At 43.4% G+C, this 25432-nt stretch overlaps 1 protein-coding gene across 1 annotated transcript in view; it reads left to right on the top strand.

Moving 5' to 3' along the window:
• The first annotated feature begins 601 nt into the window (after positions 1-601).
• Positions 602-25432, top strand: part of GALNT4 (polypeptide N-acetylgalactosaminyltransferase 4) — a 189517-nt gene continuing 164686 nt past the window's right edge. Inside the window, exons 1-2 of the mRNA XM_089681040.1 lie at positions 602-724; positions 21629-22053. Coding sequence (XP_089537166.1) covers positions 21677-22053 — 377 coding nt within the window. The 5' untranslated portion in view covers positions 602-724; positions 21629-21676. The remainder of the gene's footprint in view (positions 725-21628; positions 22054-25432) is intronic.

Genomic DNA, 25432 nt, shown 5'->3' with positions numbered 1-25432 from the left:
GTCCCACCTGGTAATTTCACCAAGTCCGTATTTTAATGCAAAATTCCCCTTTAGCTGAAAAACAAAACAGGCATGAAGGGGGTAGCTGTATCGCAATGTGAACGCCGCCTCCACCGCGGAACGCTTTTCACAAGGGAGGAACATTCACACAAGGGAGGAACATTCACACAAGGGAGGAACATTCACACAAGGGAGGAACATTCACACAAGGGAGGAACATTCACACATGTGAAGGAGACCAGAAGTCGTCATTGCAGATTGTGTTGAGCTGAACACGGGACTGTGGTAAGCAGCTCATGTCCGGGTAGCACAAGGTGTAAACAGACAAGTGAATAGAACGTTTCCTCATACAGTGCAGGGTGTCAGCCGCCTGCTGGAGGGATGACATACAGCCTGTCGCCAGGATCACAAGACCCGTGTTGGAGACAAGACGATGACCTACATCCATTCCTACATCCATTGTCACACAAGAAATACCGGTTTGGCCTGATTTTCCGTCCAAGGGTCTGAGCTCCCAGCCTTACACAAGCCCAGCGGGGAGGGGAGGGCGCCTCTGACAGGAAAGACGGGGGGGAGGGGCCTGAGAAGTCAGGAGGACTCCGAGAAAGTGAAAGGAAGAGGCGAGCAGGGAACCTCCCCGGGAACTACACAGAGGAAGCTAGAGCGCCATCCTCAGAGCAGCGCACATAAGGCGGGGATGTGTTCCTGGACGGCACTTTATACTGTAAGTACCTGTATGATCCTTGTACGAGCCGGTAGTCCGCTACCCCGTATCATTACACTGGAACTGTGTCAGGGCTTTGGGGAATGGAGGAGATCGAGGCGGGGAAGATTCCCGGTACATAGAACCTGCACTTCACTGCTGGAATGTGTCTGCCATGAGTGCAAAGTTCATCTAGTAATTGTGGACTCGCTCTACAGGTATGTACAGCTACCGAGGAGGAGGGATCACCCGCCGAACCGGCCGAACTTCTCATGAATGTCTTCCAAATCAGATACTGTATGTACAGCTCATCACTGATACAACGCAGGCAGTGTTAGCCATTGTTCCCCACATTCTGACCTATACAGGGATGGACAAAAGAAGGAAACCATACATGATATGCAGGTGTGAAATTGATGAAAACAGAATTGATGGAACTTTCTATTTCTTCTGCTGTGTGATGAGACACCTGTGGGAAGAAGCCTCACTATTGTCATTCACTGCGTGCAGTACTGGTAATGCGGAGTCAGAGCTTACTGAGCTTCAAAGAGGGCAAGTTGTTGGTGCCGCTTAGCTGGCGCCTCTGTGACTGCACTTGCCAATTTATTTGCCGTGTTGTGAGGTACAGTATCCAAGGTTATCATGACATATACAGTTTCAGGGAAAATGTCGTCTGATAAGTGCGGTCACCATGGTCAACTGACCGAAAGAGACAAAAGGACATTGAGCAGGACTGTGACCCGGAAAAGGAAATCAACTGCTGCTAAAGTGATTGCAGAGCTCAATATCAGCCCCGTGACGTAACAATCAGCATTTTTTTTTGCTAGAAAATTAGGTCCGACCCCCAGACACTATATATGTGTGTGTGTGTGTGTGTGTGTGTGTGTGTATCTATGTGTGTGTGTGTGTGTGTGTATCTATGTGTGTGTGTGTGTATATATATATATATATATATATATATATATATATATATAATTAGCAGAGGCCCTAGTGAATAAAATGGTGGTTGCAATTTTAGTCAAACGGTATTTGCGCAGCGGTTTTCCAAACAGTTTTTATTTGGGGGGGAAAAATACACATTAATGAATTTTAATGCAACAAAACCACAATATATTACCCATTTTTTGGGGGTAAAATATAAAAGATGATGTTACACCAAGCAAATGGATACCTAACATGTCACTCTTTAAAATTGTGTGAGCTTGTGGAATGGCAACAAACTATGATACTTAAAAATCTCCATAGGTGAGGCTTTAAAACATTTTTACAGGTTACCAGTTTGGTGTGGTACGAACACCTTTTACATATGCATGTGCAAACTACATATGCATTCACTTCCTTCATGAAGGGATGAGGCATTCTAAAATATATAAATATATATATATATACACACACATTATTTTTTTTATCACTTTTATGTTACCATCCCTTGTACCAGGAATAAGGGATAAGACCCCAGATCTCTCCTCTACCCTGGAAAGCATGAGACTAAAATAAAACATTGATCTCATGCTTTGCAAAAAAAAAAAAAAAAAAAGCAGTTTTTACATCTGCCCTAACCGGAAATGATGTGATGATGTTGCTTCCGATCTCCTAGACCAGCAATGGGCAAACTACGGCCCGGCGGATGTGGCTGTCAGGATGTGTGTAGGCAGGGCAGCGTGACGAACAAGAGGGGAGGGGAGCTAGGCTCCTCTCACAGTCCGCCCTGAAGACCGGAACGGCGCGGGAACACGGCGAGAGGAACGCGCGGAGCAAAGGTAAGTGAATTGACACGGGGGACTTGGCTTACTACTTGGGGGGGAATAGTACTATGGGGGATGAATTAATATGGGGGATGAATTACTATAGGGGGGATGAATTACTATATGGGGAATGAATTACTATGGGGGATGAATTACTATGGGGGATGAATTACTATATGGGGGATGAATTACTAAATGGGGGATGAATTACTAAATGGGGGATGAATTACTAAATGGGGGATGAATTACTAAATGGGGGATGAATTACTATATGGGGGATGAATTACTATGGGGGATGAATTACTATATGGGGGATGAATTACTATATGGGGGATGAATTACTATGGGGGATGAATTACTATATGGGGGATGAATTACTATATGGGGGATTAATTACTATGCTTACTATGGGGGAATATTACTATACTTACTATGGATGACACATACACATCATTCATCTACTCTTGGTCCGGCCCCCGGGTCCAATATATGAACCCATTGCGGCCCTCAAGTCAAAAAGTTTGCCCACCCCTGTCCTAGACCATAGAGATGGCTGGGAACTTTCTGGTGCTCACCATCTCTATGATAACCCAGCAGCACTACCGGATTAGATATATGGCTCCGCGAACTGACGGGAGAGCCTGGAGAAGAGAGGGGAGGGGTGCCGCCTGTTAAAGCAATCCAGTGGATATTCTTAGATTGTAAACTCTAATGAGCAGGGCCCTCTGATTCCTGTATTAATTTGTATTGTAATTGCACTGTCTGCCCTTATGTTGTAAAGTGCTGCGTAAACTGCTGGCGCTATTTAAATCCTGTTTAATAATAACCATCTGCTGGGATTGCGTTTTAGATGAAAAAGCATTGCCGGCTGGAAAATAAATACCGGGGTTATGGCATACAGCTGCAGCCTTAACCCTGGTACAACCACTTGAAGCCGATAACGTACATGTACAGTGCTCAGCATAAATTAGTACACCCTAACAGATTTGTCAGAAAACCTTTTACTTTCATTTCAAAATAAACATTTCTATGGGACATTCTACTACAAAATACTCCCTACAAGGATTCCAAACAAGATTTCTTAATTTGCACACACAAAAAGTATTTTTCCTAACAAATTAATTCAAGACCATGTTGCAAAAATGAATACACCCCAATTAAAGTCTTAGGAGCAAAGCTAAATTTTAGACAAAACCCTAATAAAAAATTAAACTACAGTCTAATTATTCATTAAACAGGTATCCAGCAGACAGTTGATTATAAAAGGGCGTTGCTTAAAGAAAACCCCTTCCCATTTCATGCTGTCAGCAATAGCACCGCATGGAAGAGAAATGTTAAAGGCCTAAGATAGAAAATAATTTATTTACACAAGAAAGGTGAAGGCAACAAGAAGATCAGCAAAGCTTTACTTATCAGTCAGAATCAGGGTGGATTTGATTTAAATCAAACTGATTTAAATCATGATTTAAATCACTAGTCAGTAAGGCTTGATTTAAATCCTAGTTTTCTACATAAAGACTAATTCTTGCTGGTGTAACTTTTTAATATGCATTTAGATGAAGATTTTTAGAATAACAACTTTTCATATTAGTTTTTTATCCCCAGTTTAATAGGTTAATCATTCATATTTGGACAACTTTTCTGTTGTACTTAGGAAGGAGAAAAATAATCATTACCTTAATAACAATTTAAATAGATTTATTCAACTGAAACAATAATATTCCAGCATATGTTATTTGCTTAAACAAACATCCATGTTTGTTAACTAATTTGGCTAAAAAAAAAATATATATATTAAGAAACTTAGACTGTCAGCCCCTTCCTCCTCACACTTAGTTTCACTTTCTTCTTGTGCAGATCTATTCCACTCCAAACAATCAGAAAAATATGGTTTCTATTCTATTCACTGAACTTCTTGATACTTAGCACTGAAGGGGTGGATTCTTTATTCATAGGTTTGTAGAAGTTAGGATTAAGGTCTTTTTCTTAACTCTGTTCATGTTATAACATTTTTGCTGTGAAGAAGAGGCATGTGATCTCCGCTGAGTCAAATTCAGTTTTGATAACTGCAAAGTAAACCAAGCATCTGTGATAATATCTTGTAGGCAGAGAAACTGCCCAATAATCTTACAAAAACCTCTGGAAGAGCATGACATTGTGAATGGATTAATGGAATTTATTTACCAAAAAAATTAAACATATACAGCCTTATTCTACATAATTAAAAAACGAATCTTTATTTCATGATGGAATAACCTTTGGATGGTAATATATTTTCCTCAAAAAGCATTTTATTTAAAAAAATCCGATTTAAATAAAAAAAATCCGATTTAAATCAAAAAAATCTGATTTTTTTCTTTTTTTTTTTTTTGATTTTTTTTTAAAAAATCATTGATTTTTATCCACCCTGGTCAGAATACTGTAGCAAAAGTGATACACAAATTTAACAAAGATGGAACTGAAACTATCTCACAGAGACGTCCAGGCTGTCCACAGAAGTTAACACCAGAAGGAGCATCTTCTCAAGAGAAAGGTTGAAGAAAATCATCATGCAAGTTCACTGCAGTTAGCTAATGAAGTAGAAAGCCAAACTGGGGTGATTTGTTTTCTATGACACAATACAAAGTACGCTGCAGAGGAATGGCATGCATGGGTGTTGTCCACGAAGGAAACCTCTCCTAAAGCACATGCACAAAAAAAGTCCACTTAGAATCTGCCAGGGCCCATGCTAAAAAAGAAGACTACTGAGACTCTGTATGGAGTGCTGAGACCAAGATAAATGTATTTGGAACTGATGGCTTCAAACCTGTATGGGGTTACAAAGGTAAGGAGTACAAAGAAAAATGCATGGTGCCTACAGTGAAACATGGTGGTGGCCAGGGCTGGTGCACTGCTACTTCTGGGCGCAGCACAGGCTGACACTCTCTCTGTGTGGGATGCCGCCACATCATGATTGATCCTTCAGCTGAGGGGAGGAAGAAAAGACAGAGAAAGCTGTCTGGTGTCCAGGGCCAGTGTAGCAGCTGAGCTGCCACTCCTTCCAGTGTTCCTCTCAGACACACTCTCCTTACTGCAAGCTGGCTGGTGGCTGATAATCACTATAGAGTTCCAACCCTTCTCTCCCCATTCATCATCAGAGGTTGTGCTCCATCTGCGGAGGAAGGTAATGTCTGACTTATGTCTGTGTGAGTGTGACCCAACCGTCCAGCCATCCATCACATGTGCAATGTGTCCGTGAGTGATGACATCATCACGAGCCCACAGCCTGCTCTTCTAGTGTCTACTGATATGTGTCAGTGACGTTCAGAGTGGTGTGTTGTCGGATCTGTCACAGTGTGGGATCTCTCAGTAAAGATGTTCTTTCTGTGTGGGCTGGGCTGCCTGCATTTTACAGTTGCAAGAAAAGTATGTGAACCCCTTGGGATTACATGGAGTTTTGCATGAATTGGGCATAAAATGTGCTCTGAACATCATCTAAGTCACAACAATAGAAGAACACAGTCTGCTGAACATAATACTACACAAACATTAGATGTTGCCATGGTTTAATTGCACATAGCATGTAAACATTCACAGCATTTTAATGTTTTGTTGATTTTATTATTTTCTACTGGTTTTAAAATGTGTTTAGTTTATTTTTTTGTGGGGGTGGCACAAGTAGCTGGTCTTGCCTAGGGCACAAAATTGTATAGCACCGGTCCTGGTGGTGGCAGTGTCCTTCTGTGGGGCTGCATGAATGCTGCTGGTGTCGGGGAGCTGCATTTCATTGATGGTATTATGAATTCACTGTTCTAGATTAAAAGAGAAGATGCTACCATCACTCCATGCCCTTGGTCGTTGTGCACTTTTCCAACATGACGATCCAAAACACACGTCTATGGCCACTGTTGCATTTCTGAAGAAGAAACAGGTGAAAGTGATTCAGTGGCCAAGTATGTCTCCTGATCTGAACCCAATCGAACACTTTTGGGGAATTCTGAAGAGGCAAGTTGAACATAACTCTCCATCCAGGATCCAAGAGGTCGTTCGGGGGGGGGGGGGGGGGCATGGCCAGGCACATGGAGAGATAACAGCACTTCTGCATAGCTCCCGGCCCGTATCTGCTTTGCGGGCTTTTCTCCCTCACACAGGCTTTCTTCCGCCCTCCACGTGGGCAAAAATCAGCACCGGAAACCTGTGGGGGGCTGGTCCGATGGCGATTTGAGCTGCTATGTATCCCGATCTTCGTCTGAGGCCTCGGGCGCCCCGGCCTGCAAGATGGCGCCGGCACCTCTCCCTCCCCCCCCCCCCCCCCCCCCCCCCCATCCCCGGTGACATGGTGCTTCATGAAGATGGGCAGGTAAGCCCCCGGGGCTCCCTCTCTACACCAGGGGATTCTGCCATCAACCCACATGGCACACAGGATACACAGACATCTCGCAGCCCTTCCCCAGCATCTCTCTGCTCTGAGTCCCACATGTGGTCCCTGCACATCTATATTAAATCTCTACCTACAAAGGCTGATTTTGAACTCTGTGTGAAACGTATTGAATAGACTTACAAACAGGAAATCTCTGATCTTAAACAAGATATTTGCGTGCGTATGGAAGAGATTGAAAATACCGCCGACGGCCTGTGTAATGCCTTACAATCCCATGAAGAGACCCTTAACTCCCATACAGTCTTAATTCAACAGCTCATGTACCAACATGATGACATTGAGAACAGGAACCGCTGTAATAATATACGGATCAGGGGCATACAGACTCCATTGAATCTAAAGATTTAGCTGCAGCGGTTACTGCCATATTCAATCAATTACTACAAGCTAAAGACACACCTGTTGAGCTGGACTGCGTACATCGCACGATGGGCCCCAGAAACCCTGATCCATCTTTTGTCCATGATGCCCTTTGCAGGGTCCACTACTTCAAGGTCAAGGATGCCATTATGCTAACAGCCAGCACGCAGGATACCAGCCTATTCAATGAAGTGCCGGTGATGCTCTTCCCTGACCTGTCCCGCCAGACCCTGGCCATCCGCAGGACCCTGCGTCCTCTCACTCATATGTTGCAGGAGAGGCATATTCGCTACCAGTGGCGATTCCCATTTCAACTCAATGCCTCACAGAACGGAAAATCAGCACAATTTCGTACTCTCTGGGACTTGCCAACATTTCTCGGTGTGTTCGAGCTACCTCAGGTGTCCCGTCTGGACTGGCCCTTCCCAGCTCCCGTCCCCAGGCCTTCCATTTCCCTCATCCTGGCAGCGGTCCAATCAAAAGAAGAAGAAACGTTCCAGATCCTCCTCCCAGAAGATCCCAGTGGGCTGATTGACTTTCCGCGTAAACCAGGAGGTTTCTCCCCTCCTTTTTTCTTACAGTTTTTATGCATTCTGTTGGTTGCTCTTTTTTACCTGTGACTTCTACTCAAGCCAGGTGCCTTTTTGGCTCCGGCACTGTGACTTGGGGCTAGTTCTTGGGTTCCACCGTTTGCTGTGGTGGGCGAGGATGCCTTCGGCCATAGTCTCGGAGGTCCTGGGCCCTCCTTTCTTTTTGATTTATTCACACCCTGTCCTTGCTGGCTTATGTTTATGTCTATTGTCGGGGGAGGGGCTGTTTTTTTTTTTTTTTTCTCCCCCCCCATGCCTGTTTGAGGATTTACTTAACACGTTTTATGGGAGGGGGTCCATCCTCATCCTAGGGTGGCCTCACTCTAGGTTATCATTTGCCTGCGGGAGGCCTGGTTCGGGATCGGATACATGTGCCTCTGACGTTCCCCCACCTAGGCCTTCAGTGTACTACGTAGTATCACACTGTATGTTACCTAGACAGTTCACCTGTCTATTAGTTTTTCTTCTCACTTTCCTCTTTTTTTTTTTATGCTCTTCCTTTCTCAGCTTTTTATCCTTTTTCTTACTAGTTCTTTCTTTTAACTCTCTTCTTTTCCTTCCCTTTTTATTGTTTGTTTTTCTTTTTCCTCGGGAGTCGGGGACGGCCTGGTGAAGCTCTGATGATACACTCTTCCTATTTGCTCTACCTCGGACAAATATGACTCCGATCAAATTTTTCTCTATTAATTGCAGGAGCTTTAACACTCCGGAGAAGCAGAGCCAGATGCTCTACCATTTCCATAAACAAACATAAACCGCAGATCTTGCTCCTCCAGGAGACTCCTTTTCGCTCCGATGATATTCTAGTCCTCCGCAATCGCTACTATACTCAGTGGTATCATAGTACTAATCTGCAGGCCAGGTCCAGAGGTGTGTCGGTGGCTTTTCATCATACCTTTGGCCCGGAGGTCTTGGACTTACTAGTCGATCCAGCTGGTCGCTGTCTCTTCCTCAAATTGAAATACCATGATTTTGTTTTTTCAGTGGCGAACGTTTACACTCCCAATCAAGATCGGGCTCCATTTCTCGCGGCTGTCCTTTCCAAGCTGTCCGCTTTTGGGGGTCCCTGTTTCATTGTCGGAGGGGACTTCAACATATCTCTCTCTCAGGATCTAGACACTTCCGCGGGTAAATCTTCTTCCTCCTCATCGGTCTTATCTCAAGCCAATTCACGCTTGCATGAATTACACTTAGTGGACGTCTGGCGTATCCAACACCCTTCGGAGCGAGACTATAGTTTTTATTCTGCAGCTCATGCATCCTACAGTCTTGTAGACTATTTCTTTGTTTCACAGTCCTTTTTTTTTTTTAAGATTGTCCTACTTCATCCTCTCTAGGTCATTTCTTATGGTCAGACCACACCCCAATCCATCTTACGATTCAAGACCGACCCATCGTCTTTATGCCACTTCTCCTGGCGATTACGAAAACTATCCAAGACTTTGTTTTTGATCACACATTGGACACTACCGGCCCCCTAAATAAATAAAAGAAGGGTAAAACGAGCGCTGGATGGGGTAGTAAAAGTGATAGAAGCCACTGGCATAAAAGGCAAAACCTCAAAAAGCCTCATGATAGATAGTTAAAACATAAAATATGCAGCGCTAAACCAAAATATAAACAAGTAAAATGTATATCAAATAAAATGCATATGAGCAATCAAGGGATTGGTGCGGAAACCAATGATTGAATTTATGCTGAGGTATCATAAAAACAAAGCATAGTGCGTATAGTGACAATGGTGCCAAAGTCAATATATCAGTGGATATTTCAAGGTGACATGGGAAATCCGTGACATCTGTGGTATAGAATGTGATTGTTGATTGCACTAACCAGATAGAGCAAAGGATAGGGCATTGGAGTAAACAGACTTACTCCTGGTCACTGGATAAGGGACACTGTTAGAAGGGTGGTCATCAATTCAGCAACCTCCAGATGCTCTGTGTCGTCTCCAGGTGTACGCATGTTAGACCCGGTGCTCATGGTGGACTTATCTAAGGCTCGTAGAGACCTGCTTCAACTTTTAGATTCCTCCTCCCTTGTTGCACGAGCTAAAGCACGCAACACTCATTACTCCCTAGCTAATAAATGTGGCCAACGTCTGGCACGTGTACTCCACCCTGACCGTCCTGTTGACTGATCCAGCATATCAAGACGCCTTACAACACTAAACTCCACCACAACAAAGGAATCACTTCCGCGTTTGAGCGTTATTATTGTCAACTTTATCATTTTATCTTCGACAAATCCCACTGCTCCTCTCATTCCCTCCCTTCCGGCTATGTCCCAATACATTGCAGAGACAGCGTTGCCTGTTTTGGATGTCCAGGATGGACTGGATTTAGAGGAGCCCTTCTCGATTAGGGAACTTCTTGGGACAATTAAGGCCCTGAAAACTGGTAAGTGCCCAGGTCCAGACGGGTTTACCCCGCGATTTTACAAAACATTCGCCGCCCAACTAGCCCCACTTTTGGCCCTGGCTTTTAACGTTCTTGACGATCTGAACGTACCTTCTTCAGCTTTATGTGCCAATATTTTGGTTAAACCTAAGCCAGGTAAAGATCCTTCTCTCTGCGGTAGCTATCACCCAATTTCTCTACTTAATCTGTACATTAAGCTTTTTGCAAAATTTCTAGCGAACCGCATTTCACCTTTTCTACCAATCTTGATCCACCATGATCAGGTTGTCTTTGTTTCCCGGTTGCGAAGCTAGGGATAATACTTCTAAAACAATCCACCTTATCTCTTATATTAAGCAACGCGGCTTAAACGCTTGCCTCCTTTCATTTGATGCTGAGAAGGCGTTCGATTGCGTAGACTGGCGTTTTCTCTGTCTTACCCTAGAACAAATAGGTTTAGGTTCGCAGTTCCTCGCTCAGGTTATCTCCCTCTATTCTCATCCTTCGGCGTCTGTCCTTGTGAATAATAAGGTTTTTTTTCGCCCTTCCCCATATCGAATGGAACTAGACAAGGTTGTCCCCTCTATCCTCTTTGTTTCAGTAATGAAACACCTTGCGAGAGCTATTCAAGCTAACAACTCAATATTGGACATCCGCACTCCCTCCACACACCATAAACTATCCCTATACGCAGACGACCTTCTGGTTTACGTTCAACAGCCACTTATCTCCCTCCCCAGTCTTTTTCACGAATTCCGGAGATTTAATCTATTCAGTAACTTCAAGCTTAATATCTCTAAAATGGAGGCCTTGAATATTTAGTTACCTGACCATGTGTTGGCGAATCTCCGCTCTTATTTCTCTTTTCAATGGCGATCAATGGCTATTACGTACCTAGGGGTCATGATTTCTGCCGATATTAATATTATATTCCCTTAATTACTTAACCCTGCTTTCACGTATCTGAACAGATCTGGCTTCATGCGGTGCCTTTGCCCTGCCCTGGTTCGTCCTCATCAACACCCTTAAGATGGATACCTTACCTAAGTTGCTATACGTTTTTTTAGACTATACCAATCCAATGTGCCTAAGAGTTTTTCTTTCTCTATGCTCCCTTTCATTTAGATTTTATTTGGCACCGAGGATTTTCAAGAATAAAATTATAGGTTACTCACACGAAGCTCGGAGGCGGAGTGGGTTTACCAGACTTTGAGATATATTATAGAGTCACATTACTAGCCCGGATGCTTGATTGGTTTCCCAGACCCTTCTGTAAAGCCTCTTGTATGATAGAAGATTTATCTCAGGTCGATCTTCGGGCTTTCCCATGGGGTTACAGCCAAGACTTTCAGCATTTTTCCTGTCTGTCCCCATTGACTGTGGCTGTACTACGGTTGTGGTATAAACGGGCCTCATTGCTCTCTTATCTTCTGATCCCTCGCCTTTTGTCACCCCTATTTGATAACCCTGCTCTTTCTCCAGGGTGGGTTCTTCTACTATCGGTCCTTTTTTAATGCGTGCCTCATGGCCCGTAGCTCAAGACTATATTTGCCCCGAATCGGGTCTTCGGCTTCTTCAGGGTGGATCTAAGGATTGGTTGACCACTTCTCTCCTCATTTTACTAACACTTATATTCTTCCTCCCACACCCATCGCCCACTCTCTGAGTTTGAGCGGTTGTGCTCCCTCTCTGAACTGTCCTAGCTTCCCCCTATAAAGTGTTACACAATGCTCTTCATTCAGAACTCCATTCTTACACCAGGCGCGGGCTCAAGACCTAGGTAAAGATGTCTCGACGGCAGACTGGTTCACATCGTTCCACTTCACTCATAAATCGACCATTTCTTGTTATTCCCAGAAAATGAACTTTAAGCTCCTTTCTCGCTGGTACAGGTACCCCCTCTCCCTACACAATTTTTCCCTCTACACCTAATCTCTGCTGGCGTTGTACTAAAGCTGTTGGTACATAGCTCCATATTTGGTGGGATTGTGGCCAAATACAGCCCTTCTGGCGACAGGATTTTGTGGTGTATAATAGAGTCTATGGTGAGTCATTGGCCCCTTTGCCAGAGATTGCTCCACTCTCTATATTACCGGGCTCAATGGCAATACAAAAGAAAAGTCTGTTGCGCTACTTTCTATCTGCAGCCCGCCAATTGATACCCCTCTTTTGGAAAACGGCCACCCCCTCCTCTTCCGATATGGGTTTCTACGCTTTAATGATATCCTATGTATGGAGAAAATGCTGGCATTTGCCAAGGATACCTATGATAAACAACATAAGTTACTGTGGGTCAGTTTGGCTCCATTCCTCCTCCTCTTCGACTCTCCGTGATATGTGTTCTCCTGTCGTGCTCTAATAGAGTTGAGCCGTGCTCCCCGATTTCATTTTTCTTTTTGGAAGGTCCGCCGTTGTGGCCCCACGGCTCACACCAGGTGCGGTTAGAGAAATCACCCTGGTGGGATACTGGTAGAGGACAGCCTTGGTTCTGCTTTTTGTCGTTCCTGTCTCCCGACCCCCCTCTCTTCTCATCTTTCTCTATCTCTACAACTGACCTTCTCTTTTTTTCTCTTCTTTTATATTTTTTTCTCCTTTTTTTTTTTTTTTCCTCAGTTTGGGTTTATACTCTTGGTCATACGGAGCGATCTCATTTTGTTTCTTACATCTATCTGGGGATGCCTCCTTGTTACTCTGTTCGTATCTCCTTAATATGTGTTACTATGTTATTGATCCTTCCATCTGTCTGTTGTATGGAATCATTTTCACCCTTCCACATGAATCATTGCCACATCTGTGAGTGATGTGTGTGTTGGTTTTTTTTTTTTTTTTTATGTCCATCTACTTTTACTTGTTATCATTATTTCTCATGCCTTGTTTTGCTAATTTGCTGACAATGTAATAAAGACTAATTTGCCTTTAAAAGAGGGCGTTCTTGAAGAATGGAAAAAGATAGCTGTTGCAATATGTCGCCAGCTGGTTCATTCTATGCCTAGAAGACTTGGTGCTGTCCGTACAAATGGAGCTCATACAAAATACTAGATGTAGTTTTTGCTGTGGGGTGTATTCATTTTTGCATCAACTAATTTAAGATAAAAGGAAGATTTTGTAATCTAAGTTATATTATTTATTCTTACTTTCATGTAATGAGCTAAACAAATGTTTTATATGAGTCCGTCTTTTTGTCAAAATTTTGGAAATAGTTCTTGTGTTCATTGAGATGTTGATTAAAATCTTACTTTTCAGAAGGGGTGTACTCATTTTATGCTGAGCACTGTATGTGATCAGGCGCGGTCACCATGGCGACTAGAAATTGTGTCCTGGCTCCTGGGCTTTTATCAGCCCATTCTCCTCTCCGCACACTCAGGCCATCCTTGGCACTCGATCATCAGTTGTTCGCATGCGTGCTGGGCGCTGCTCAGTCTTGGCATAGGGAGGAGGAGAGATTGGCCTGGGCCTGCCTCACACAGTGCGGAGGGTGGCAGGAGAGCGGCAGGTGTCTTTCCAGGTTGCAGGATTGTGCCCTGGGCTTGTCTACCTTGTACTGGGGAGGGAGGAGGAGGACTGGGGGAGCGTTGCTGCTGCCGTCATGGCTCAGGAGAAAGTGGAGCTGGAAGTGGAGATCCTCTGCCATGGCAGCCTGAGAAGGTTCAATAGAGCCCCCCAATATTAACAGGCTCATGGGAGGCTGGGGGTGCAGATGGGGGGCTGTGTATTGTATGGAGCATCAGACATAAGGTGACTGTAGATGATTTGTTCAGGATGGAGACAACCTAGGGATTGCCAGCTGTGAAGGAGCTGCAGCACTTGGCATAGTACCCGTGGTGCTGGTATTTGTAGTTCTTCAGAGCCTGACATGCTGAATACATTCTAATGTGGGGATGCAGGGCATTTGTCTGATTGGCCGCCCCCTGGTGGTAATGATGGTAGACTTTACTACCACTTTAACCGGTTCCCTGCTGTCCTATAGCAGAACTAATTTGGCAGGCCTGCGCAAAATCACGTGTGTGTGTGTATGAGATTATGCATTTCCAGGTAGGTGGTGCGTGCTGCCCTACCCTCGCTGCCATTGGCGGCTACAGCTGTCAATCACTGGGTCCTGGCCGGAGATTCCTTCCGGCGAACAGTGACGGGAAAGGTCTGTATGTAAACCGAGATCTCTCCCCTGTCAGCACAGACATGCTTGTTTGTATTACTCTGCATAGCTGAGCAATACAAAGTAGTATGTCTCCCTAGTAAAACAGTACACAGCTAACCCTTGGATCGCCCCAGATGTTAACCCCTTCCTGCCCAGTGCCATTAGTACAGTGTCAGTGCTTTTTATTAACACTGATCACTGTATTGGTGTCAGTGGCAGTTAGTTTCTCCCACCCCCAATCCCCCCCCCCAGTGTCAGACTGCCTGCTGCAGTCCCACTATACGTCGCTGATCGCTGCCATTTACTAGTATAAACAAAAAAAATTCCAGTGTATATACTGCTATTCCTAGATGCTATAATGTTCACCTAATAATTTCCGTGTATTGCGATTTTTTTTTTTTTTTTTTTTTTTTTTTTTTAAACTGGATATACTTTATAGCAAAAAACTTTTTTTTTTTCAAAATATTTTTGTTTATAGCGCAAAAAATAAAAATGCCGAGGCGATCAAATACCACCTATTTGTTAGGAAAAAAAAAGCTATTTGTGGGGAAAAAAAAGGACACGCATTTCATATGGGTGCAGCGTTGCATGACCGTGTCAGTTAACCACTTGCCTGCCAGGCACTTATACCCCCTTATTTACCAGGCCAATTTTCAGCTTTCAGCGCTGCCGCACTTTGACAATTGCGCGGTCATGCAACATTGTACCCATATGAAATTTTGATAATTTTTTTCTCACAAATAGAGCCTTCTTTTGGTGGTATTTAATCGCCACTGGGCGCTTTACTTTTTGCGCTATAAATAAAAAAAGTGCAAAAAATTTGAAAAAAAAAAAAAGTTTCTTTGTTTCTATTATAAAATTTTTCAAACAGGTAATTTTTCTCCTTCACTGATGTGCGTTGATGAGGCAGCACTGATGGGCACTGATAGGCGGCACTGATAGGCAGCACTAAAGGGCACTGATAGGCAGTACTAATGAGGTGGCACGGATAGGCGGCACTGATAGGTGACACTGATGATGGATACTGATAGACGGCACTGACTGGCATCACTGCTGGGCACTGACTGGCGGCACTGACTGGCACAACCGCTGGACACTGACTGGTGGCACTGACTGGCAGCACTGCTGGGCACAGGTGGGTGATCTGCTGGGCACAGGTGGGCGGAGCTAGTGGGCGCACTGCTGGGCACAGGTGGGCGGAACTTGCGGGTGCCACTGCTGGGCACCGATCATCAGGGCACTGATCATCAGTGCCCTGATGATCGGTGCCGATCCTCGCTCTGACAACTGCCGGTTCTCGGCAGTACTTTCCTCACGATCTGACAGCATGAGGAAAGTGCAGCCGAGAACCAGCACTTGCATTTCCCTCTGATCAGCGTGTCATTGGACACCGCTGATCACGTGGTAAAAGGCCGCTGTGATTGGCCTTTTACCACATCACGTGATCAGCTGTGTCCGTAGGACACGGAGATCGCCGGGTGCGCGCCCCCTGGGGCGCGCAGGAGAGCGCGTTCTGGGAGGACGTCATATGAAGTCCACTCAGAACTCGCCAGCCGCAGTGCAGCCGTCGTTCCGCTATCTGCGGTCGGCAACAAGTTAAAGTAATGCAGCGTTGTATTGCAAAAAATGGCCTGGTCAGGAAGGGGATAAATCCTCTGGAGGGAAGTGGTTAATATATTTCCACGCTGTTGCAGATTCTTTTTTCCTTTCCCTGAATCAACTGTGGATATAGGATTGTGCATATGGAGGTGTTGTATGTTTGTAGGTATGTATTTTCTATTGGTTAGACTTACGCCTTTTTTTTTTTTTTTTATTCTCCCTGCAGAGAGAAGTGACTGTTAATCACCGCTGTCCGCTTTGCCCCCCCCAGCGTTCACTGGAGCGCTGGGCTGTGGAGAAGGCGAGAGCAGCATATGGTCGCGATCTTGGGCCGGCTCTGTGATGTCAGCTGAAAACATGGCACAGGAGTGCATAACAAACTGCACTCCTGTGATCCACAGAAGTACAGCCAAATGAGCTTTGGCTGTGCTTCCCCCCCACCCCCCTTTTTTTTTCTTTTCTTTTTCTTTTTTTTTTCTTTTAATCCAAAAACAAAAATGTAATATATTGCAGCTTACAAATCCATAAATGTGGTGGCTGCATTAGAGTGTTTGTTTTTTTTAACCTTTTATTTTGCCTGGTGATCCAGCCAGTAACACTTCTTGTCTTACCCTCCGGTCACATCAAAGCCGATTTTTGAAATCGTGTGACTTACAGTGACGATTTCAAAATCGGGTGACCTGCTGATTTCATTGCTATTTGCAAGACCTCTGACACAGAAGTCTATACAAATTGCAACAAAAGTAGTGCATGTACTACTTTAGAAATTAGTGCGGCTTCGACCATAGGGTGCGACTTAACATACGATTTGCAAGTCGCAGGGCATGCAAATCGCATGCCAAGTCGCACCCGATGTGACCGAGGGCTTAGGCATTTTGGAAGAAGTAGTAAAACAAACGTTTGGGCTGTCATATTGTCAGTTTGGGGAGAGGGTAGTGTTAGACTAGCAGATTTAAGACTGGTACACACGGACTGAATATTAACCGGTTCAACATAACTGGCCGACATTTGGTTCATGTGTATAGCAGCCTGTCCTGACAGAAGCCAGTGTAATGGCCAGTTTTTAATCGACCAGGCAGTCCCCCTGTCAGAACATGATAGCTCAGCGGGGGAGATCGCCCCACTAACAATACTTTAGTTGGTATGGCTTCATTCTGGGATAAAGATTTTACATGAATAACAGCTGATCATTGTAGGCACCCCTGTCGGTGTACAGTGGGGAAAATAATTATTTGATCCCCTGCAGATTTTGTAAGTTTGCCCACCTACATAGAAATGAAGGGTCTATAATTTTTATCATAGGTGTATTTTAAATGACAGAAACAGAATGTTAACCAAAATTCCAGAAAAAAACACGATACAAATGTTCTAAACTTGAATTGCAGTTCAGTGAGTAGAATAAGTATTTGATCCCCAAGCAAAACATGACTTAGTACTTGGTGGAGAAACCCTTGTTGACAAGCACAGAGGTAAGACATTTCATGTAGTTGGTTACCAGGTTTGCAAACATCTTCAGGGATTTTGGTCAATTCTTCTTTACAGATCTTCTCTAAATCCTTAAGATTTCTTGGCTGTCGCTTGGCAACTCGAAGTTTCAGCTTCCTCCATACATTTTCTATAGGATTAAGGTCTGGAGACTGGCTAGGCCACTCCATGACCTTTAATGTGCTTCTTCTTGAGCCACTTTGTTGCCTTGGAGCTATGTTTTGGGTCATTGTCATGCTGGAAGACCCGTCCACAACCCATCTTCCGTGTTCTGGCTGAGGGATGAAGGTTCTCATAGGACAGTCAGAGGTAAATGGAAACTCTTCCTACAAGATTAACCAGTGCTCGGCCGGACACTGATGGAAGTCACAAGACTGCTATATACTGCTGATTAGGTATTTAGCAGTTTATATTTACTAACATAATTTCCATGTTCTGTGTACTGTGAGAGACCAAATATAGTGAATGCAGGGTCCTGTGTTTAGTAACACTTTCAATCCTCTGTTATTTTGTCTGGACAGCTTTGTTTGTTATAGTAATTTGAAAAATAACACTTACTGGCTGGATCACCAAGTGAAAATAAAGGGGGGGGGGGGGGGGAGTCTAAAAAAATAAATTAATTCAGTAGCCACATCCAAGAGTCGGTAAGTTGTAATTTAATACATTTTTTTTTCTTTTTTTTTGGGGGGGGGGGTTTAATGATGAGCTCAAGAAACCGTACTATTTGGGACAGCTTGGCGTGATGTAAGTATGGATATATATGTGGAGGTAAAAAAGAAGCTGGGGAAACTAACAACCACTGAAGTAGTTGGTACTATATACAGTGAGATTGGTGATCTTCCTGGTTCTGTGTAAGCAGCTCTCCCTCTCCACACACCACAGGTAGTTGCAATTTCAGTATTGCCACCATTCATAGAATGCTTTGTATTTTTTATAATGAAGTTGTTCTCTGATTGGACAAGGTAGAGATTGTGACATCACCATCCCTCTTCTCCGCTTTGTCCAACCAAAGAACGCCTTGTATTCATTTTTTTTTTAATTGTGCCAGTAGTTACTTTTTACATTTTTTTCTTTTTTCTCTTACTGTATGCTTATTTTAAACTACTTGTCTAAGAAAATTTTTATGTTACGGGGACTCAGGCAAAAAAAAATGCTGTGTTAATGCTAGCGACAGAGTGTAATAAAAATATATTGTATATACGGTAATAACATTCTGAATGGACAGGGCTCTAAAAAATCTGGATAGTGAACAATAGTCTTTTTAAATATGCACTCCCTTACCAATATTAGCAGCTGCTGCTCTATTTATATCCAAAGATGTATGCAATTATTCCACTACCATGCAGCACTAAGTAATTGATAATATATTCTAATTATTGCAACTTTAAAGTGATATTAAAAAACCCAAACAAATTTCATATTTGTCATATTTGCCTGCTCTGTGCAATGGTTTTGCACAGAGAATCTCCAATCCTCTTCATGGGTCCCCCACTGGTGCTATGTGCCCCTCCTTCCTACCTAGTGCCCCCAGAGCAAGCAGCTTTATGTGGGGGCACCCAAGTAGGCTCGCTTCCAAGCCGGTGCTCTGCATATACTTTCACATACACAGCCACAGCTTGGCCTTGCCCTCTCTCTCCTCATTGGTTCACTGGCTGTGATTGACAGCAGCAGAAGCCAATGACTCAGCCAGTGAAGAGGGAAAGTTCCCGGAGAACCGAGGCTCTTGACGCATGTGTTTTCAGTCTTAAAATTGTTGATGACCCCATAACTTCAATTACTGGAGGGGCATTCATTGTAAAGGAGAGGATAAACAGACACACGGGAGCTGCTTTTGACATTGCAAAAAAAAAGTGAAGGGGTATAGTAGACATTTAGACCCTGTCCGTTACTCAGGTACAACGTTCAGCCCCACTGCCTGCAGCCTGTCAGAGTCTGACAGGCCAAAAAAGGCTGCATCTGGTTGTGGCTGGATGCTCCACAGAGCTGTGAAGTGTTTAAAGAAGAAATCTGGGCAAATGTTGTATTTTCCCACGCAATGGGGCTGTGCCTGTACTGCATGGGTTAAATGCTAATTTTTGTCTAGGGGCTCAGAAAGTAAAGAAATACTAATCTAATTCGCTGATCCTCCGAGCGCAAGATCGGTCCCTGCCACTCCTGTCCCCCCTGCATGCTAGCAGTCTTGTGAATGGTCTGTTCCTAATGTTATCATACCCATATACTAGCTCCGGACGTGAGGATGGCAGAAAGTCCACCGCTGAATGTGGGGGAGCGCGGTTTTACGGAACATTGAAGGAATGAGTAAGTATAGCTTTACTCTGAGCCCCTAGACAAAACAAGCACTTAACCCATGCAGTGCCGGCACAGCCCCACTGCATGGGAAATTAGAATTTTTAACTGGAGTTCTGCGTTAAGACCCTGTGCATTCAGAGCACGTCTCCTAAATGCATAGGACCCTGAATGCAAGTACAGTGTCCACCCACAGCATATTTCAGCCTGTCATAGATTTGGTCAGGCAGCAGGGCTGGACGTTGCTCCTTTTCCTCCAGAGAGCTTGAAAAGACTGGGATTTGGTGCATACAGGGTAAATTTCCAGTGTGCATGTAACCTAATGGGTGCAAGGATCTTTAAAGTGATATTAAAGGTTTGTTATTTTAACCACTTCCAGTCCGGACACTTTTACCCCCTTCCTGTCCAGGCCAATTTTCAGCTTTCAGCGCTATCACACTTTGAATGACAATTGCGCGGTCATGCATCACTGTACCCATATGAATTTTTTAGCATTTGTTTGAGACAGGTGAAGCTTTATTTTGGTGGTATTTATTCACCACTGGGATTTTTATTTTTTTTTTGCAATATAAATGAAAAAGTCCAAAAATTTGGGAAAAAAGTGTTTTTCTTATAAAATTTTGCAAATAAATAATCTTTCTTCATAAATCTTGGCCAAAATGTATTTAGTTTATCTTTTTAGTAAAAAAATAAATAACCCAAATTTAGTTTATAACAAAAATTATAATTTAAAAAAAAAAAAAATTACTTAATTTTTTTATATTATTGTTTGTTTATTTTTTTTCCGTTTTTTTTACATACTGTCACCCTAGCAGTACAGCATCACCATGGTGACACTGTACTATATGAGGGGGGTTATGAAGATTTTTTTTTTCCTTTACACTGATTGCTTTTACACCCATATAGGCTGTAAAAGCAATCATTTCTCCTTTTCTCTGGCTGCATTCTTGCAGCCACTGAGAAATACTGTGTGATCTGTGATTGGTCACAGCTTGTCACATGGTACAAGGCTGTTGTAAATAGCCTTGTACCATGTGACCTCTGTGATCATTTACAGATTTCTCTCGTAGTAAGCAATGATGTCAGAAGTGACATCTTGTTTACTACTCTTCATGTGATCACTGATTGGCCAAAAAGTGATCACATGATCGGGACCTCGCACAGAGGTCCCTTACAACGATCGGTGCTCCACTGTGTCCGGAGGACACCGCGGGCACCGGATCGCAGTGCTGCACGCTCCCAGGGATTGCGCACAAGTAGGGTGCGGGAAGGACATTTATAAGCGGCCACCCGCCCCTGCTCTGCCACTGTCCGGCCATTTTATATATATATATGGGCCGGACAGGAAGTGGTTAAAGGAAAAAAAAAACAAACCTGTCATACTTACCTGCTCTGTGCAGTGGTGTTGCACAGAGCAGCACCGACCCTCTTCTTCTCGGTTTGCCCGCTGGTGCTCCTGGCTTCTCCCCCTTGACCAGTGCCCCCAATAGCAAGCCGCTTGCTATGGGCGCACTGGTGCGCGCTTGCTCCGGAGCCCTTGTCTGTGTGTCCATAAAACACACAGACCCATGGCTCAGCCCTGCCCCACTCTCTCCTCATTGGCTCACTGGCTGTACTTGACAATGGCTCCTGCTGCTGTGACTCAGCCAATGAGCAGAGAGAGACCCGGGACAGCCGAGGCTCCTGGCTCCCAAGAGGGGTCTCAGGTGAGTATTAGGGAGGGCTGTGGGGGGAGCAGCACACACGTATTTTACCATCATGCATAGAATGCATGAAGGTAAAAAACCTTTATCCTTTAGAAGCACTTTAAATATTTCTGACACTAAATACTCTTCCTTTTTTTTTCTATATATGTCATAAAAGAATTTCTGAAGATGCAACAGTTTTTTTTTTTTTCTCTTTTCAGACGTGATTTGTTGTGACTTGGTGTTGACAAGACCAGAAGTCTCATGCAATGAGGATCCGTCTAAGAAGATGGCCTCTACTTGTAAAGACAGTAGTACTGCTTGGCATATTCATATTTACATATATGGTGATTGAACTTTCTGTTTCTTATTCCCTCTCAACTGAAGAAAACACTTCCACTAAAAGGATATGGGAAAGAGACTTTGTTGGTACTAAGGAGAAAATTCAGGACCTGAGTCATCCAGTTTACATTAAACCTCCACCAAATCCAAATTTTCCTGGAGAATGGGGAAAAGCTGCACATTTGTCTCTGAGTCCGGCAGAAAAAAAGATGCAAGAGGATAGCATAGATAAATATGCTATTAATATTTATTTGAGTGACCAGATATCATTGCACCGGCACATACAGGACAACAGAATGTACGAGTAAGTGACGTAATTTTTTTCTCTTCTTTAAGGCTCAGGTTTGATGTATATTTTTTTGCTTTTGTGTGTGAACACATAAAAACAATATAATTCACATACACGTATAGAATTAACAATTCATATAGTATTGCACATAACTTAAAGGGGTATTAGCCCTGGTTCACACTGGTACGACTTGGAATTCGACAGTTTTAAGTTGCACCCTATTGTCTACAATGGAACTGTTCAAATCAGTGCGACTCTGACTCCAATTTTGAAAGTAGTTCCTGCACTATTTTTTGCGATTTCAGGTGCAACTAGCATAACCGTTCACATCCAGCAATTTGGAATCATGGACAGAAATGTCAAAATTCTGCCCTTGCTTCCAAATTGTGGCAAAATGCATGACCCATGTTTGGGAGCATGGAATGATATTGTCGTGCATGAAAAAACTTGGTCCTTAAGGCTCCATTCACATCTAGGCGTTTTTTATCTTGGGAAGAATCGCCGCGATTCTGCCTATGATCCCAAAATGCTCTGTAAAACTAACAAATCACACCACGCTTGTTCGGGTGCCATTCATTTTCTGTAGCACCTAACATGCGGTGCGATTCTGTCGTGATTATAGTGCAGTAAATCGCTCTGCATTCGCGCAAACCTTGTCACCCCCTAAAGAAGCTCCTGCTCCTTTTTGGGCTACAAGCTTCGCACAATGTGGTTTCCCACAATTGCAGCACAATTTATCATGCACTGCGTTTTTAGGTGCCAGTGAAAACGAATGGCACCTGAACAAGAATGGCGCGATATGTCAGTTTTATAGAGTGTTTTTGGTTCGGGGCAGAATCACTGCGATTCTGCCCGCTATACAGACCACTGAGATGTTGATGGAGCCTAAGCTTTTTTGCTACGACAAATACTCATGAGGCAGTTCATTCATGTAAATGGGCTGCAGAAACGCTAACTGTTTTTTTTTTTTTTTCCTTCAGGGATAAAGATTTTATATAAATTAAGAAAAACTGAGAATTGTAAGCACCTGTCACTAGTAAATGGTTTATCTCATGCCTCTAACTCCTGCTTGGTCTGGATCACCAAGTGGAAATTGACTAAAAAAAAAAAGAACCTCAAACAAGTGGGTTGATTTGTAAAAGTGTGTAACACATTTAGGCGTGTGAAGCATTTGGGCATTAATGCATTTGATTGGCCAGAACAAATAATTTATCCTGGCCACTGAAATTAACGCTCAAGCGCTAAGCGCGCCTAGCGTTAATGCATGTTTAGAAGCGTCAAGCATCTTTTTTGCTGAAAAAATGCTACTGCTCCTGGACGCACTGGAGTTTTTTTTTTTTTTTTTTTTTTTTTTTTAAGGCCTCCAAATGCCTATGCTTCTAAACTCCTCTAAAAGTTTATTTGTACATGGATATGCAGGGGATTTTAAGAAAATAAAAAATGCCAGATGTCCCTGGAGCAGCTGTAAGAATGTGGCCTAATTGAACAAGCTGACGTTAGAAGCTAATTGGCTGCTATGCACTGCTGCTCACCAGATTTTGCACTCTCCAGTTTTATGGCCAATTCACACTACATGTGTTTTTTTTTTTTTTTTTTTTTCTCTGCATCCAAAACGCACAGAAAGTGGGTTATATGGTTGTCCATATCATAGTTCACATCAGTGCTTGCAGTTCCAGTGCTTTCTGGTTGCAGAAAAAGAAAGTAGAACTGGATGCATTTTTCCTGCACAGAACTGTACTGGAATGTGGTAAAATGCACCAGAACACACCAAAAACGCACAGGAACGCACATGTCCCTATTTCAATTGAAGAAAAAGAGCGTAAAAATTAACCGGAATGTGTCAAACGCGCATGCGGAAACACATCTGGACTGCATTTCTGTGGTGTGAACCGGCCCTTAAGCTTCATGCACACTGGTTTATTGCAAACGTTTCACCTGACAGGCAAAATCAGCATAGCTGTGTTCAATCATACCAGTTTAGGCAACCATCATTTGGTGTTAGAGAGTGTATTTCAATGGCCAAAATTTTAATTTATTCTGGCTATTGAAATGAATAAACTCTGAAGTGTTAACTGTTTAAGTGTACCTAGCGCTTAGGCACATTTAGCCATGTTTGGCATGCCCTAAAGCTCCAAAAAGCCTGCACACATAGACTTCTATTGACGTGCGTTCATGAGCTTAGACAAAAAACGCCAAAAGCCTTAAAAATGTTAGTTTAGGAGCAGCAGTGTGCATGAGGCCTTAGTAAATCACCCCCTATCTGTCCATGGGCATGTAGGCTTTTAGAGGAGTTTAGAGACAGAAAATAAACTATTCTAGCAAATTAAATGCATTAGCACCCAAGCACTTGACGCCTAAATGCGTTACACACGTTACAAGTGTCGGGATTTTTTTCTGCCAAAACACTTCTGCCAGGAGGGAAGGGAGGGTGTGCATGTGGCCTAAGATTTCGTTAGCTGCAGTTTGATATATTTTTGCTTTTGGGTATAATACTGCTTTAAAACTGAACTCTTCTTTGCAGTGGGACCCCCCCATGTAGTGAGCTAAATGCTCATATACAGGTGAAGCTCAAAAAATTAGAATATCGTGCAAAAGTTCATTTATTTCAGTAATGCAACTTAAAAGGTGAAACTAATATATGAGATAGACTCATTACATAAAAAGCAAGATAGTTCAAGCTGTGATTTGTCATTGTGATGATTATGGCTTACAGCTCATGAAAACCCCAAATCCACACTCTCAGAAAATTAGAATATTGTGAAAAGGTGCAATATTCTCGGCTCAAAGTGTCCCACTCCAATCAGCTAATTAAGCCATAACACCTGCAAAGGTTCCTGAGCCTTTAAATGGTCGCTCAGTCTGGTTCAGTAGGAATCACAATCATGGGAAAGACTGCTGACCTGACAGTTGTGCAGAAAATCATCATTGACACCCTCCATAAGGAGGGAAAACCTCAAAAGGTAATTGCAAAAGAAGTTGGATTTTCCCAAAGTGCTGTATCAAAGCACATTAATAGAAAGTTATGTGGAAGGGAAAAGTGTGGAAGAAAAAAGTGCACAAGCAGCAGGGATGACCGCAGCCTGGAGAGAATTGTCAGGAAAAGGCCATTCAAAAGTGTTGGGGACTTTCACAAGGAGTGGACTGAGGCTGGAGTCAGTGCATCAAGAGCCACCACACAGAGACGGATCCTGGACATGGGCTTCATAATGTCGTATTCTCCACTCCTGAACAACAAACAAGGTCAGAAGCGTCTTATCTGGGCTAAAGAAAAACAGACCTGGTCTGTTGCTCAGTGGTTCAAAGTCCTCTTTTCTGATGAGAGCAACTTTTGCATCTCATTTGGAAACCAAGGACCCAGAGTATGGAGGAAGAATGGAGAGGCACACACTGCAAG

This window comes from Staurois parvus, unplaced genomic scaffold, assembly GCF_062004578.1.
Source record: "Staurois parvus isolate SC_StPar_1 unplaced genomic scaffold, SC_StPar_1.0 ptg000257l, whole genome shotgun sequence".
In the NCBI taxonomy this organism is placed as follows: Eukaryota; Metazoa; Chordata; class Amphibia; order Anura; family Ranidae; genus Staurois; species Staurois parvus.
The sequence above is the reverse complement of the archived record's forward strand: the minus strand, read 5'-3'. Positions and strand labels throughout refer to the sequence as shown.